Source organism: Phlebotomus papatasi, chromosome 1 (assembly GCF_024763615.1).
Source record: "Phlebotomus papatasi isolate M1 chromosome 1, Ppap_2.1, whole genome shotgun sequence".
Classification (NCBI taxonomy): Eukaryota; Metazoa; Arthropoda; class Insecta; order Diptera; family Psychodidae; genus Phlebotomus; species Phlebotomus papatasi.
The window spans coordinates 109,756,065-109,772,797 of NC_077222.1; the positions used below are offsets into that span (position 1 = coordinate 109,756,065).

The 16,733-nt window shown below is 31.8% G+C and overlaps 1 protein-coding gene across 1 annotated transcript; it reads right to left on the bottom strand.

Moving 5' to 3' along the window:
- Positions 1-5,586: 5,586 nt before the first annotated feature.
- On the bottom strand, positions 5,587-13,664 carry LOC129799233 (cysteine-rich hydrophobic domain-containing protein 2). The gene is made up of 2 exons (XM_055842945.1): positions 13,035-13,664; positions 5,587-7,201 (listed from the first exon to the last, which is right to left on the bottom strand). The coding sequence occupies exons 1-2, from the start codon at positions 13,151-13,153 to the stop codon at positions 6,823-6,825; spliced, it is 498 nt and encodes a 165-aa protein (XP_055698920.1). The 5' UTR covers positions 13,154-13,664; the 3' UTR covers positions 5,587-6,822.
- Positions 13,665-16,733: the final 3,069 nt, after the last annotated feature.

Here is a 16,733-nt window from a genome sequence, read left to right on the forward strand (position 1 = left end):
TTAGATCAGGAAAATTTCATAAAATCAAAATTCACATCCTTTTCATTCTCATTCATTTCGAATATATCTATCCCATTCTTTCGCACCTCAAATTAGATTGATCTTATGGCCTCTACACATTGGGAGCAATTTTTGTCAAAAATTGCTTTTTTGAAGGAAATTCCCTGCAGCGTTGTAGGGGGAAACGTCAAATTTCTGTCAAAAACGCAATTTTTGACGAAAATTTCTCCCAATGTGTAGACGCCTTTAATTGAATTTTGTGTGATATTTAGAAGAAGAAGAAGAAGAAGAGTGCGAAAGAATGTGATAGACATATGCAAATTAATCGAGAAAGAAAGGGATGTGAATTTTGAGTCCTTGAAATTTCCCTGATCGAAAAAGTGTATTGAAAATATTAACATCAAATTTCACAGAATATCTACATTCCACACAAAATTTCCAATGGAATTTCCATCAATTTTTGTTTGAGATTTTTTGTTTGATAATCTTAGGATAGATGCTTAGTAATTTTTATATAAATAACATTATTATGAATTATTTGACGTTGCATTTTGTGTAGATAATAGTGAAGTAATAACATTAAACAAATTGCAAATCAAGGGGTAACTCATTTCCATTTTTTCTGACAAGGGTTTCTGGTTTCTCGGGTTTCGCGATGCAGACACTGGGTTTCTCGGGTTTCGCGATGCAGAAATTCGGTTTCTCGGGTTTCGCGATGCAGAAATTGGGTTTCTCAGGTATCGCGAAGCGTTTCTCGGACAATTGACGAGGGTTTCTCAATATGAGTTACCCTTGTTGCAAATTTAAAATACTCATGTCTTTAATTTCGTTTAATGAGCGTTTTCTGGAAATATTATTTTTCAGATGATACTTTTTGATTAATTCGCTATCACTAGTTTAATAAAACATATCAAAATCCTCGTGACTTCTTCTTTCTTTAATATTTGGAAATAAAAGCAGGAGATACATGTGACAAGTTCATTTGTTCTCCTTTTAGATGGAAGAATCCTTTATAAATCCATAGGAATTTCCTTAGAAATATTAGGGAAAAGTGCCCATGCTTCGTACGACCTCAAATTTCGTAATGACTAAATTTTTCCTGTCTTTCTGAATAAATGAGACTCAGCAATAAATTTTAAAAACTGGACACTTTCCCCTAAATGGGAAGATTTTTGTAGAATTTCTCGGGAAAAGAACTGGAAATAACTGGGAACCTCAGCTAGGAAAAAAATGAAAACACAGAGACAAAGCTATAGACATCAATTTGCTTTTTCCTCTCGTTATTACATTTATTATGATAATTGCATGATTATAAAACGCGCACTTTTTACAATTCTCATTTATTCTATATTTTCTCCAAAATTCTTTATAATTTTTGATAAAATATAATTCATTCTTCGATCTGGTTATACATTCACTCTCTTATTCTAATTTCATTTGTAACACTTTTCCTTCTAAATATTATTTTGATTTTTTTTTAATGCAAGGCATGCAAGAAATTGGAATCTAGCAGATGGCCACAAGGTTTACAATTTTTTAGTTGATAGATTTTGGTTGATAGAGATGGGTTCCCTAATGGCCTCTACACATTGGGAGCAATTTTTGTCAAAAATTGCTTTTTTGAAGGAAATTCCCTGCAGCGTTGTAGGAGGAAACGTCAAATTTCTGTCAAAAACGCAATTTTTGACGAAAATTGCTCCCAATGTGTAGAGGCCCTTAGTAATTTTTACTATTGGTAAAAAATGAGAGAAAAAATAACTTTATTAAAAAATTGTCTCACAAATAACCTATGACTATGAAAATGCATTGCACACTCTTCGTTTGTAGGTCCTGGTTTTAAGTAAAGTTAGCTAAATAATGTAGAAAATCATAACTTTTTCAGAGAAATTTTTTGACCATTGACCCATCTCATCGGGATACTCCAAACCTCACACAAAAGAGTGACCGGAGCTAAGCAGCAAATGAACTATTATTTTGCTTATAATTTTTAAAAAACTTTAAAGACTGAACTTTAATTGAAGACTGAACAATATGCTCGAATTGTATTGTATTGTACTGAATTCCGCCTAAAGTCGTCATTGGAGCAAATTTCATCAAAATTTATTTGAAGAGTAATTATTTTTGAAGAAAAACACCTCCACATTGGGGTTAATTTACTTCAAAGATTTTGATAATTCACTATCATTTCGCTTACAATTCATTTATCTTTCACTATTAGAAAAAGCGAGAAGTGTTTGTGAAAGTTTCTTGATATAGTATTTAGTATTTACGCAAGGAACTTCCACAAAATCTTTTCTAAATTTTCCAGTAGGGAAACGACAATTTTTCATGAAAATTAATCTCGAATCATGCTGATTTTTTTTTCAAAAATTCCATCAAAAATGACTTTGATGTATAGGGCCGATCCATCTCAAGACGACCGAGAAAATCGCAAATCGCGGGTTCATGGTCTTAGATGTTTTTGAATTTTACATATGTTAAAGTACACGATAAAATAATATAGGGTAAGTGTGCCAAATTCCGACCAGCTTGCAATTTCGGCCACCTTTTTTGTTCCTCGAATTTCCATGATTTTTTAGTTTCTACATACTCTAGAGATTATACAATGCAAAAGAATAACAAAAAAATGTAGTTTCGACAAACGAGATGACGTGAAAAAGATATTGGAAGAATTCCCGAAGGGCAAGGAACTATGAGAATGAAGGTGGCCGAAATAGGGCACCAAAGCTATGTCTATATTTTTATTTATTTTAAAATGTATTAAGAATGATTTTAGAGTAAATAAAGACGGTAAACTCTTTACAAGGTTCCAAGCAACACTCTTACAAAAGAAAGAATAAAAAAAATCAATTTGTATTTAAAATATTACATTTCAAACTTAAGACTTTGACGCTTGCATGCAACTATGCCGAAATTTGCCACACTTACCCTACCCCTATTTTTTTTTCGCCCAAAAAAAATTCCTGGCCGGAGACACATGGCGTCAAAGATGGCGTCTCGCGCTTCATTCATCAATTGAGATTTTTGGCAAATATTTCAAAATGCTCTATTTCGCGAACGGGTTGAGATTTCTTCTTACTCTTTTTTTTATTTGAAAGATAATTTTATACTCTTTAACACGATATACTAGTTTTCGTATTATCTGCTCAAGTGTTTTTGTAACCGTCTTTTATTTTTTTTTTTAATTTAAAAATTAATTTTTCTCGAAAACCCCATTCTCAAAAATTTTCATTTTTTTTACTGTTGATTAGTAACATTGAGTACCGTCGTTGCGGGTGACTTTGCACTCTGCTGTTCGTGAGACTTTGAACAATTCTAACACTTATTGATAGTCTTTGCCGATCCGGTCTACCATGTCAAAGTATATAAGGATATGTTAAGTACCAAGTAAGGTACAATGATCCTCAAAAGGATCCTTGTAGTTTCAGTAATAGTCAATGAAATCCTTGTATAGGTATTTTGTCAAAAAACGACTCCGCGAAAAAGTTATCTGAAGATGCAATTCCAAAATCGATTTCAGAGAAGTAAATTGCCCAAATCTATTCTAAATTTATCTGGCTAGAATAATCCACTTCGATTTTGTTGATTATTTTTAGTAAATTCCTTTTTTTCACTATAGTCTTCCTAAGAACGCATGATTTATATTATAAAATTGCATATAATGGACTTTCTTAAGCTTTATTATAGAAGTATTTGGCCAAAAATTATCCAATTTTTTTATAACTTAAGATAAAATGACCGAGATCTACAAGATGGTGTGGTCGCCATCTTGATTTGACAATTCTGTCCGCCATTTTGAATAACTATCAAAACAAAAAACTTATCCGATTGAGCTGAAATTTTAGTATGTTCTGGCCGATGTCAAGACCTTTTCAGAACATATATAAAATCCGACCTAGGTCAAGCGATTGTCTGGATATTGGGGCTCTAAGTTCAAAATTTTGACATTTTCATTAATACAGAACTACAGAGAGCTTCTTTTATCGAAACCATCACAAAAAAGGCAGTGCTATCGTTAGGCGATGAGATCTAAATAACAAACAAAAAGAAAAGTAATGTTTTTCTTTATAACAGCATATTATTTGAAGATCTGAAAAACTTTTGCAAAGATGAAAAAATAAAAAAAAATAAATAAATGCACTTTTTATTTATTTTTTAAAAATGTTAGAGTAAATAAACATATAAAATAAAAGCCTCAACCGTTTCTAATGGTTACTGAGGCATTTCGTTTAGGTTTTAAAATTCAGGATTAGAAAATAAAGATCGCCAAAATATGAATATTTCAAATTTTTAAACTTTGAGCCTCTGTATCAAGGTAAATACTTGACGTAGACCGGAACATAGATACGTTCTGAAAAGGTCTTGATATCAGCTAGAACATACTAAAATTTCAACTCAATCGAACCTGTTTTAGATTTTGACAGTTATTCAAAATGGCGGACAGAAACGTCAAATCAAGATGGCGATCATGTCATCTTGTAGATCTCGTGCATCTTACCCTTAGATGTGAAGATCTTCATTGTCGTTTATTATCAGAAATTGTTGATTTTTTAGTATTTATTAAAAAGTGCAAAGTCACCCGCACCTTATCCCCAGTGCAAGCCTTTTTTCTTGATTTTTTTAAACATAGTAAAATTTTATAAAATTAATGCTAGTGGCACAAAATCTATTCATTAACAACTGAATACAAATAATTTTACTTAAAAACCCCCCTCCCTTCACTTTAACTATCCACTTTTAGAGGGCAAAGTTGAAAAACAGCGAAAAAACGTGCAAAGTCACCCGCAACGACGGTACTACATTCCATGAAAAGGTGGGCTTCCACTTTTGCGCTTATTTTTTTAAAAAAATATTCAAATTTTAACAATATTTTCAAAAAAGGAAAAATACCAGTTAAACTCAAAATTTTGAGTTCAATTTTTCAGTGAATAATATTTTTCGCTTTAATGAAAAATATTACGTAAGAGTATTGTAGTTTTTATTACCAAAAGGGTTTTGCTTAAAAAAAATTGGAAGTATAAAAAATAAATAAAATCAATTATGAATTTGAAAATTTGAAAATTCGCCATTTTTGAGCTTAAATATTTACTGCATTGCAAATAGCTAGAGACTTGCAAAAAATATTTTAGATTCCTTCAACCTTCTACTTTACAATTATGTACAGACATAAGAAAAAAATGACTTTAGGTAGTCAGGAAAAATTATTTTCTTTATGGGACACCGGTGTTCCAATCGTCCTTAAAGGGTTAAACGAAACTCGCCAGGCAGTGCCATATTTTCATATATTTGGTTAGAACTTTTTGTTCGAGAACTGCTAAACGGTCAACATATTTTTTCTGACCAACTCTGACTGAGTTTCCGTACGAGTTCCTTCAAAAATCAGCTCCAAAAGGCTAATTTTTTTTTAATTTTTAAACGAAAATTCAAGAAATATTGTTTAAATGTTGTACTAGTCTTTGTGATCCACATAACCCCTTAAACCAAACTAGAACATCTCATTGTAAGATTCAATCTCTGAAAATATTAGCTCCGGTTCACTCTGTACAATTAATACGCAAAAATCGATCTACAATTTATTTTAAAGTGTTTTATTTTACCAATTTTTTCGAATTTAGTGTTCTCAATCCTTATTTTTGTGAAGGCTATTAGTGTAAAAACAGCTCTGAAAAATAAATTTTCTTGCCTCGCCTTGCTCTTTTTTAAGCAAATACTTTCAATTGATCTTTCCTTCCATTCGTCAAGTTATTTTTTTATTAAATAAAAAATCAGAAATTTAAGTGATATTTCAGATTCTTATCGTTCTTTTACAAAGGAACTTTCCTCCACTGGAGTTTTCTTTTTGTAGATATTTATTACTTTAAAAAAAATATCACTGTTAAATTATTTTATAGAAAAAAAAAGATTCCAGGGTATTAGTTTAAAAAATAATTGATTGTAGCTGTTTTTTTTGTAGAGCTACTGGGTGTAGGTGTAATTAAGATTAGCAATTAGTCAGCCTCAATAAATTATAATATCGCTTATTCGAAATTACAGGGACACAAATTTGACTTTCAAGTTTACTTTGAGTGAAGAGCTTAGAATTTCTTGCTGTGCTGTCCAAACTAAAATTCTGGGTGGATTTAAGCCTCTATAACTTTGAATAAGTGATATACATCTTTTAACTTTAACAATTTTCATTACAATTAAATCTCAGCCATCATTTCCCACTTTATACACTTCAGCTTATTTATATCATTTCTAAACATTAACACTAAGAAAATAATTATTTTACTTCTATTTTTGAAAATAAAAAATCTATTTTTTTTTTATTTACTCAAATTCCAATATATTTTGATAACGTCTTCAATTCGTTTCGGGATTCATTTGACCAACTTCACTTCTTTTAAAAAAAATTGTTATCATAGCAAGAGTGATCAGACTAAATTACGAAAGCTGTTTTACTGAGCTCTGTGAAAAAAAAATTACCTTGTGAGTATTGTAAATAAATATTTGTTTGAGAATTCGGTTATGCGGTATTTCCCAAAAGGTTCTGAAAAATAAAATTTTATGGTAAAATCCTGAAAATCAGTAACTCTGCAGCTTTAAATTTAATAAATTTTTTTTTTAAAAAAAATGAACAGAATTGGGTGGAATTTTTACGTTTGAATCAGTATTGTCAATTGGGCTCAATAAACTCTTATCCTTTCAGCTGTCGCTAGTATTTACATTCACTCAACAGTTTTTATCCTAATCTCAATTGGTATTCCTTCATTAGGTGATTGGGTGTACACACTGCCAATTGCAAAGAAGAGGGCTAAACAAAATTGTTACCAAATGGCCGATTTAGTCGGGTCGATAGATCGGTATCTTGGGTATAAACTCTATGAGCAGGACATATTCCATCATTGAATTGGAGTCGCACTGTTGCTTTGTGAGACGCCAAAAGAGGCCTAATTTCTGGTACAAGTGACTGTTTTCCCATTCAAGGAGTTTGTCCAAAGTGTTTTGCGTACGTTTGCTCAGACATATCACAGGCCATAAGGAGCATCCTAGTGTACAGCAGCAGCAGATGCAGCCGCAAAAGAGCCATTTCACATTCATTGGTAGGGTCTTTTTTAACACAGCATTGATACGCGAGATAGTAGCCTTGAACTCCTCTGGCGCCACCCTGGACACCAATCCAGACGGAAATTCACTGTTGAAGCGATTGCTCAGGCCAAATCTGAATATTAAAGTGTCAATGTTAAACAAGTTTAGGAAACACAAAAAAAATGCAAAATTTTTCATATTTTTCCTATTTGTGCCAAATTTCGGACAGCTTGCAATATCGGACACTTCTTTTGGTTCACAAAATTTTATAAATTTTTAAAAATTGTTGCCAAAAAAAACAAAAGAGCATAGCTTTTGGGTGATTTCAATTATAAGGATCCCATGAGCATCAGAGGATTGGGGCACTGAAAAATCGACTTTTCCTAAAGCGGTCTTCAGACTAGAGGCTTAGCCCAGTTCCTGAAAGTTTCAAAATCCTAAATAGCAATTATTTTTATTGGTTTTTCAAAATGTAATTGATCATTTGTCCATAATAATCCAATCTAAAATCCCAATTTGCCAAAAAATCTTGATTGATAAGAAATTAAAGAAGTTAAACTATATGACTAAGCCTTAGGGCCTAAATAGACTCAGGCTGATCCTCGAGAATATTTAGCCTGTAAAATGCGATGGTAAAGGAAATGTATGCAAAGGGCTTCTAATCGATGTTCCTAAGCCCTCAGTGTATAACAGTTTTGGATAAATCTTTACTGTCAAATTTTACAGGCTAAATATTCTCGAGGATCAGCCTTGGTCTATTTGGGCCGTTACGTCTGAAGCCCGTATAAACTACTCCATCCTCAGACGCTTACGGGTTCCGTATCATTAAGCAGATGCAGATGGCTCATACAACCTGAGAAATAGTTTTCACCGTTTCACTCTGAAGGTTGGTTACCAACGCTAAGACGGCGGTGGCCGCTATCTCACAAACATTGAATTTCTTGAACACTTACATCTGTCAAAATTTTGTTTTCAAGAGCTCTAGCTCAAAAACGAAATAAAATAAAAATATTAATGAAAGTGGCATAAAATAGTCAAAGACCGCGGTAATGATCTTGCAAAGGTCTTGATGAGAAGAATCAAAAAGCTGCAAAATTTTGCTACTTAAGGACTTGAATAAAAAACAACAGCCCGTCTGACACAGGGTAAGGGTTCCCAGCGTTGAGCCATTAATTAACACCACAGCATTAGGCACTTTTTTAGGCCTCATCGGAAAGATCTTGAGTGGTAGGCTCGATTTAAGGGCTGGATTTTGCCACGTACACAGTAAAAAAATGTGTAAAATTTTACTACTATAATAGTGCAAAATCGACGATTTTAGTTGTTTAAATTAAAAATGTTTAAAAAATACACAACATTTCGGTAATTTTTTGTCACGTGATTGAAAATTACCACTATTATAGTTCCAAATTTTCAACAATATTGTTTAATTCGAAAATGTTGAAAATTTGACACCATTATAGTGGTAATTTTTGACATTTTACTACTATAATAGTGGTAAAAAAATTTTAACAATGTTTTTTGTGCAGTAAAAGTGTTGAAAAATTCTAAAAATTACCACTATTATAGTGTGAAAAAATACACAACTTTATGGTATTTTTTGTCACATGATCAAAAATTAACACTATTATAGTATAATTTTTCACACTATTATAGTGTGAAGCCGTGTGTATTTCAACCAAAGTTGTTGAATATTTAAACAAAAGTTGTTGAATTTTTAAACAAAAGTTATGTAAAAATTGTTGAATTTCCATTTAAGACTTATACTTCAGTCGAGATGCATTTCGATGGGCAAAGGTCATATAGAACATCAAATATTTATAAATATAATAAATATATCGTAAAGATTCGAGCATCAGATGTAAGCATCTCGCATTAGGGGGGATCCTGAGACAGCAAAAAACATTCCATATGTCTAAAAAAGCAAAAATTCAACATATATGTAGAATTCAACAATTTTTGAGTTTACACACAAAAATTCAACAATTTTTAAATTCACCAACTCCAAATTCAACAACTTGAAATTCAACAACTTTAAATTAAACAATTTTTAATTAAACATTTTTTCCAAATTTAACACTATAATAGTGGTGTGAAAGGTTACACACTATAATAGTGGTAATTTTTTTTACTGTGTACATCAATGGCGGGCGAGTGAAACTGTCAAATGCACCTCATGATTTCACTTCCGAATATCATACAAACGGAACAAGCCACAATGATAATGATATGTTTTATTTAACAGATATTACCGATTTAACACTTTAAAAAAGAAAAAAAGCTTTGCATAAAAAATTGTCTCCTAAAAATATCCACGAAAAAGAAATAAAAACACGTATTTTAGAGTTATAATCGGTTCACTATAATCACTACACTTTTCCCTACCCGAAATACAATGTCGCATATTTATTATTATTATTATTAAAATCACTCAAATCGCGCAAAATAACTAAGAATCTTTGAATTAATTTCAAAACAAATAAAATGATTTGGAAAATATTCCATATTGTCACTGTCAGCTGAGCAACACGGCCGGCAACATAATTTTCGTAGTTCCGCTGCTCACCACCATGAACGCAAAACAGTGTCCTTCACATATATTTAGTAAGGGGTATTTTGTATGGGACCTTCTTAAAAGTAAGGTATGAAAGATAGGGGTTAATTGAGGCTATAATCCACGCTTACCTGGTCAGACGGGAGTGTAAAACCAGTTTAAAAAAATTAAAAAGAACGTAGCCTCTACGAGCGAGATGCTGTGGAAAAATTCTTGAAATAATAATAATAATATTTATTATTTATTTATTTATATTTATTTTCCCAATCAAAGCCATGATTGAGTCTGCCGCCGTCTTACCATAACCGGTCACATCAGGTAAACGGCAGAAACCCATGGTGTATTGACCGTATAAGCCAGCTCATATAATCGAGCTTCAAATGCAGATCTTTTTTTGTAATAATAATAATAATAAATTTATTTCTCTTTCGCGGCTGCCGCCGACTTCACAACCGACCTCATCGGACAAGACGGCAGAAAATCCCAAATCATTGGTCGTATAAGCCATTACATAAATTTTTACAAAATTTAAAAATCTTTACAATTTTAATATTCAAAAAAATGACAGTTTTCAAATAACAAACTATAAAATAGACAGTGAATAAGTCCGAAAGGATAAGAAATTTTCAGAAACTTCCTGTCCGATATTACACACAAAGCAATATTTATCTTTTTATTCACTTTTAAATTTATTAAAAATATTTTAGAAAAAAAACCAAGTCGATAAACTACAAGGTTTCAAGCAACACTCCTGAAATGTGGCAATAAATATTTCAATTTGTATTGAAAATATAACGATTAAAACACAAAACATATGTGCTTTTATGCAAACTGTCCGAAATTTGACACAGTCCCTAACATAATTAAGAATCAACGTGAAATGAATTATAAAAAAAAATAATAGCATATAAGAGACAATAATATAGATTTTTTTAAAAATATTTTTGCTGATTTTATTCATTACTATCTTCTAAGAATGGGTGTTATTTATCAAATCATTAATTTTTCACATTTTTATCATCCTTCCTTCAATTTGGAAGAGCAAAAATTAAAAAAAAAAGAACGTTTATCTTTCCGTCCACTACCTGGTACAATGCATCAGATAGGAACATAAGTTAATTTCAGTGGCAGCCGAACCGAAATCCCGAAAGCTCAAATCACGAATGTCTAATTAATTATTATTACCCTTTTTTCATACATAAAAAATTTCACTTTTACTCCAACTGTAAAATTAATAATTTCGCAAGACAGAAAATTTCTATTCGTCCCTACAAACGAAACCAATAATTTCCCAAAACAGAAAATTTACCTTTTCCTCTACAAACGAAACTATAATGCCCAACGCACAATAACTTTTGTTTAGTTAACATGTTTTTGACATTTCAATGAGAGTGAGATCTAGATCTAGTCATCTCGCTCATTCTCATGGAAAATTTTAAAAATATGTTTACAAACAAAAATTATTGTGCGTTGGTCATAATTCTTAAAGCACAGAAAATTTCCCTTTGCTTCTAGCACTTAAAATTCCGTATCGTAAAAAAAATCACTTTTGCTCCTGTTAGTAAAAATAATAATTTTCCAAAAACACAAAAATTTTCCGTTTTCTCTAGTAAGTGAAATTAATAATTTTCCAGAACAAAAAATATCTCTTTGCGTCTACAAAAGAAACTAATAATTTCCCAAAACAATGAAAATTTCTCTTTGCCTCTACAAACAAAACTATAATTCCTAGAGCACAGAAAATAATTTCCCAAATCCTTTGCTAGCAAGTAAAAATAATTTCCCAAAACGCAAAAAAAAACTTCCCTTTTGTTCAAGCTAGTAAAAATAATTTCCCAAACGCAAAAATATCCCTTTTGCTCTAGCAACTGAAAATAATAATTTCCTATAACAGAAAAAAATCACTTTGTTCTAGCACGTGAAAGTAATAATTTCCCAAAACAGAAAATTCCTCTTTTTGCCTCTACAAACGAAACAAATAATTTCCCAAACCAATGAAAATTTCCCTTTGTTGTAGCAATCGAAACTAATAATTTCCAAAAAGCACAGAAAATTTCCTTTTACTCCAACAAGCGAAATTAATAATTTCCCAAGTTTTAGGCTTTCAAAATTTTAGCCCATTCGGGATTTTAATCTGGAATTAGGAAATTTATTGCTCAATTTTTCTGACATTAGGTAGGGGAGGCTCGGGCAAAATTTGTCAAAACGGATATTTTATTTTTTCAAAAGCTCTCCAAAAATTTAATAAATTTATGAAGGGTAAATTCTTATAGGTAATTTACTGTTCTACAACTTTTCTGAAGACCATTCTTTTCAATCACAAAGGAAAATGTGCTTTTCGACGCGTTTTCTAAAAGTTAATTTTGTGGAGATTTGAATTTCCAACAAAACTGAACCGGCTCAAATCGGTTATGAACCAATAAAAGTCACTTTTGTCTGAAAATCAATTTTATTACTCTTAAAATTGTTTTGCGGGATATTTCCAGATTTACAAAAATCGGTTTAGAACCGATAAACGGTAAATTATGTAAAAATACTTTTAAAGTTTACAATTATTTTTATTTTGTGAGGTTACGGATGATACCGGATGACCCCATGAAATATTTTACATGACAAAACCAACACGAAAGTACATGAAGATCGACTCGAAGTCAGGAATTTGATCACCCATTCTTTTTGTCAAATTTGACACAGAAGGAAAACGTAGACGTAGAGCGCCCCTGTTTTAAAGGATAGAATCTAAGTCACGAGAGTTCGAGCACTTCGCAAAGCGTGGGATGCTTTGCCACTCTTTTGAATAGTTTTCCTAAATTTGCGGCTTCAAAATTTTTAATTTGTCATATGACATTGTCATACTGTTACTGAATTCTCCTAATGGTCTGAGTTATTAGGGGTTGGAAAATAAATCTTGAAATGGTCAAAGCTTCTGTTAAAAATGTCAGAATTTAATCATCTTCAGTGATTTGGAAAGGTCTCGCGTAGTGCTACAACTTTTCAGATTATTGAAACTTCATACGATCGCTGCTATATGTGTAATTTAATTGAAAATTCGATTTTCGAAAATTCAATGTCAAATATCTCGAATTCCTCAATATCAATTTCGATGAAATTTTTATATGTTGTAGCTGAGGCCAAGACCTTTCCAACTGTAGGTCTTACTTCTGTTTTGTGTATTGCGAAGTTACAAAACCTTCCCCTAAAAAGTTACTCCTTCTCTTTCGAATTACTTTATTATGTTCAAACATTAAAAAATGGAAACGAATACGCGAATTATCTCAATACTTCGTTTAACACGTGCTGTTGTTTATGAAATATGCTTTTTAATATATATTTTTACAATTTTAAATTGTTGTCCAATTGCCTAGCATAAGTTGGAGTGCTCTGAAGCGAGGAGAAATCAAGAGATACTTACACTGTCATATTGCCCGCACCACGTATAACAATTGGTTCCGGAACGAGAGTCACATGCATCTGATCTTCCAGGTTCTCATCAATGATCTCCTCCTCGTAGATCGCATCGAAATCAGCCATTTTAGGGATTTATTGGACGTCTTTTGTGACTCCTCAGGCGAATAAACAAAAAAAAGATGAAGTTGCTTTTGGGGAAATGTTGTCACTTTGAGCACTACACAAAGGCCATGTTGTTCGAAAGTACCCCAATCCCAATTGGCCTCCAATCTCAGTCTCCTACCAGGACGCCTTCCGAGGGCGTCTCTGGCTACTTCCCGAAGGGATTTTCAAAGAGGGCACTGAAGGTTTCTGGAGAATTTCAATGAATCCACAGAATCTCTCGCACTGAAGCAGAAGATGTCAACAAAGAGCAAAGATGGAGAATGAAGACGAAGTTTTTCCACAATTTTTCACAGTTTTCACGTAGTCCTCAAGGGAGATTCCTCACAATTACACAACATCGCAATCAGAATTGTCTCTCAGGAGGTCTGTGATTCCTTTGTCACCATTTTATCACGGGCCCCTTGCACAAAAGCAAATTGCAAAACTTTTACCTCACTGAATGTTGCACCATAAAACGATTACTCAAGAAAAACCAAAATATAGCAGTTCAAATTGACCGTTAGTACACTATAAAAAATTTGTCCGCAGTTTGATACACACAGATATTAAAAATTTCAAGCGTAAATTTCTAAAATACATAATTAACATAAAATATATATTTAATTATAAATATTTATTTAGATTTTCAATGAAATGTGGAAATGTAAGAAATATTTCTAAGTTCTTCCATGGGAGCCTTTATGAAAGTTACTTTACAGAGCCTGGTAGGAAAAATCCATGGAAATTCCATTGGAAACTTTTCAGAATTTTCTAAATGGAAAGAACTCTTTCTTTTAGGAGAGGTTTCAGTTTCTTTTCTTGAGAAAGTCTAGGAATATATTTATTTTCACTTAATTTGTTTATTTATTTATTTTTGTATCTGTAAGATTATAGTAATTAAAAGGTGGGGTTTCATCTAATTATCATAATAATTATATGATTTTACATATTTAAATTTACTACTATTTGTCCCATAAGAATTCCTTGGAAAAGATAAAAGTTTCTTTTACCCTTTTTCATTAATGTATTATGTTTTATGATAGACTATTTTTCCTCGCAGAAACTCATTCATGGTACCAAAAAATAATGTTGTCGGGCGTTATTTAACTGTCTCTGACAACATTGTTTTCTTTTTTTTTACATATTTAAGCACATACATTTAATATTTTTTGTGATAATAATAAGGCTGCAGTATATTAGGCAGTAATGACATTTTGATCCCAAATGCCCGAATTTGAGAGAGTCTACTTTATATCTTAATGGCCTCTACACATTGGGAGCAATTTTTGTCAAAAATTGCTTTTTTGAAGGAAATTCCCTGCAGCGTTGTAGGGGGAAACGTCAAATTTCTGTCAAAAACGCAATTTTTGACGAAAATTGCTCCCAATGTGTAGACGCCTTAACACTTTAAAACCCGAGCCAAAAAATCACATAAAATACCAAACTGGCATAAAATGTCAGTGTAGATATTCTCAGCAAAAAAGCATTTTTACAATAGTTTTTCGTTCTGTAAGACTTCTATAGCAGTTCTAGGACTCATAAATTCATTTTCCAATAAATATTTTTCCATTTTCTTGTAATTTTGATATAAATTTTATGAAAATTGACAAAAAATGCCAAAGTGATTTTTTACAGATTCTCGTAGCAACATTCCAATTTCCACTGAATTTTATTTTTCCTATCAAATTGGCAAGGACTTTAAGACCCCATATCAATATATTTTCTTGTAAAATTTTCAACAGTTTGCGTTTTGTTTAAGTAAATTTTATGTGAAATTTATTTGTTATTTATGTGAATTTTATTTTTGGGTTTTTTCCAATTTTTTTTTAAATATTAGAAAAGTTATTAACTATTTTTTCTACTAAACGAAAGCTAATTAAGGTAAATGTACCAGCGATCGTCAGTGTTCTTCGGATCCGAAGGTTGTCTCGCGTATCGGCACCCCAAAATAAAATGTACTTTTGAAAATTATTCTAATTTATTGAATCACTGTATCAGAGTCTTAGCAAAAAATCCGCCATTCATCACTTTCTTAATATTTCACGCGAGAATTTGTCTGCAAGAATATGAGGAATTATGTTTGATTAAAATGATTTACAAATCTGTGTTAATTAAAAAATGAATATTCAGTGACTCTAATTTCACTATCAATACACTTTTTTAATTATTTCGGCAAGGAATATTGAAAATAAATTATTTTTTGCAAACAAGTACGTTTCTTTCATCTATTCCTCGAATCAGCAATCGTGGAAAATTGCGCTCAGCGCGCTCAGCTTTCACAGCCATTATTAGATTTTTTGTTGTGATAGAACAATTTACCAGTAATGAAAGTTTCATTAAGTTTAACAATTTTAGATGTTGTATCGTGTGAATACACACAGTACATGTGAGTACACAGTGTAAGGATGACAAAGAAGCTTCAATATGAAGCTTTATAGAGTGATTTAAATGCCAAGAAAGCAAGAGAATCCACATCAAAAACATCTGCCGATCCGTGGAACACATTGTATCCTTACAATTACACCTATATATTCCTAATTTCCGTAATTAGCAAAAGCGTCAATACACGAAAATGATTAAATGGATCACTAATATATCAATTGACATGTAAAAAAATACCAAATATTGTTTTGGAACTCATATATTCAACTAAATATCGAGCACGTCTCTTAACATTCCGATCCGTGGTACACTTACCTTAAATTCTCTATACATTCGTCTTATCACTTTAGCGTAATATTGAATAGAATTCCTACTATGAAGTTCCAAACTTAAAATTAGAGTAAAATGCCACTTTAGGTTTTGTAATGTTAAGCAGAGCATACCATTTTCTTTATAACTCCTACAGTGGACTCTCTCAAATTCGGGCATTTGGTATCGAAATGTCACACAAATTAGAGAGAAATTCGGGTGTCAAACTGTTTGAAGTGCAACGATTTTTTGTTCATCTGCATGCATATATTAAGTTTGTATTGTATACTCATATTTATTGTAAATTTCATGAAAATCCATTAAAAATGCAAAATCACATCATAACTAAGACAAACCATAGCAAATTTAAGGATATTTGCTTCATTCGATAATCATAGTCAAACTTAAAAAATGTCAACAATTTTTTTTTCGAATTTAACTGCCGCCCGAATTAGAAAGTAGTCCGATCTTAAAAGAGCCGATTTAGCGAGAGTCTACTGTACAGTTTCTTCATAAATCAACAATATTTTTGTGAAGTAATGGACACTATACAGATTTTCTAGGCAGAAATTCTGCCGAAAATCTACAGATTTTCTCTGAATATACTGGAATATACCGTTGAAATTCAAAAAACCTCCGAGTAAAATCGGCGGGTATAGAGTAGATTTGACGAATTGACGAGTTTTTATGGAAAAAAAGCTGAACTCCTAAAAAGTTGTCAAAAGGAAGTTACGACAAATGCTGATTTAATTGACGATTTGTGGAACTTTTGACTGTATTCAGTAGAAAACTTCCCTGGAATTCCCCCAGAAAATGTAGTGGATTATTCCGCGGAATTACCCACTTGCTGTCCCCATTCCACTTTGGT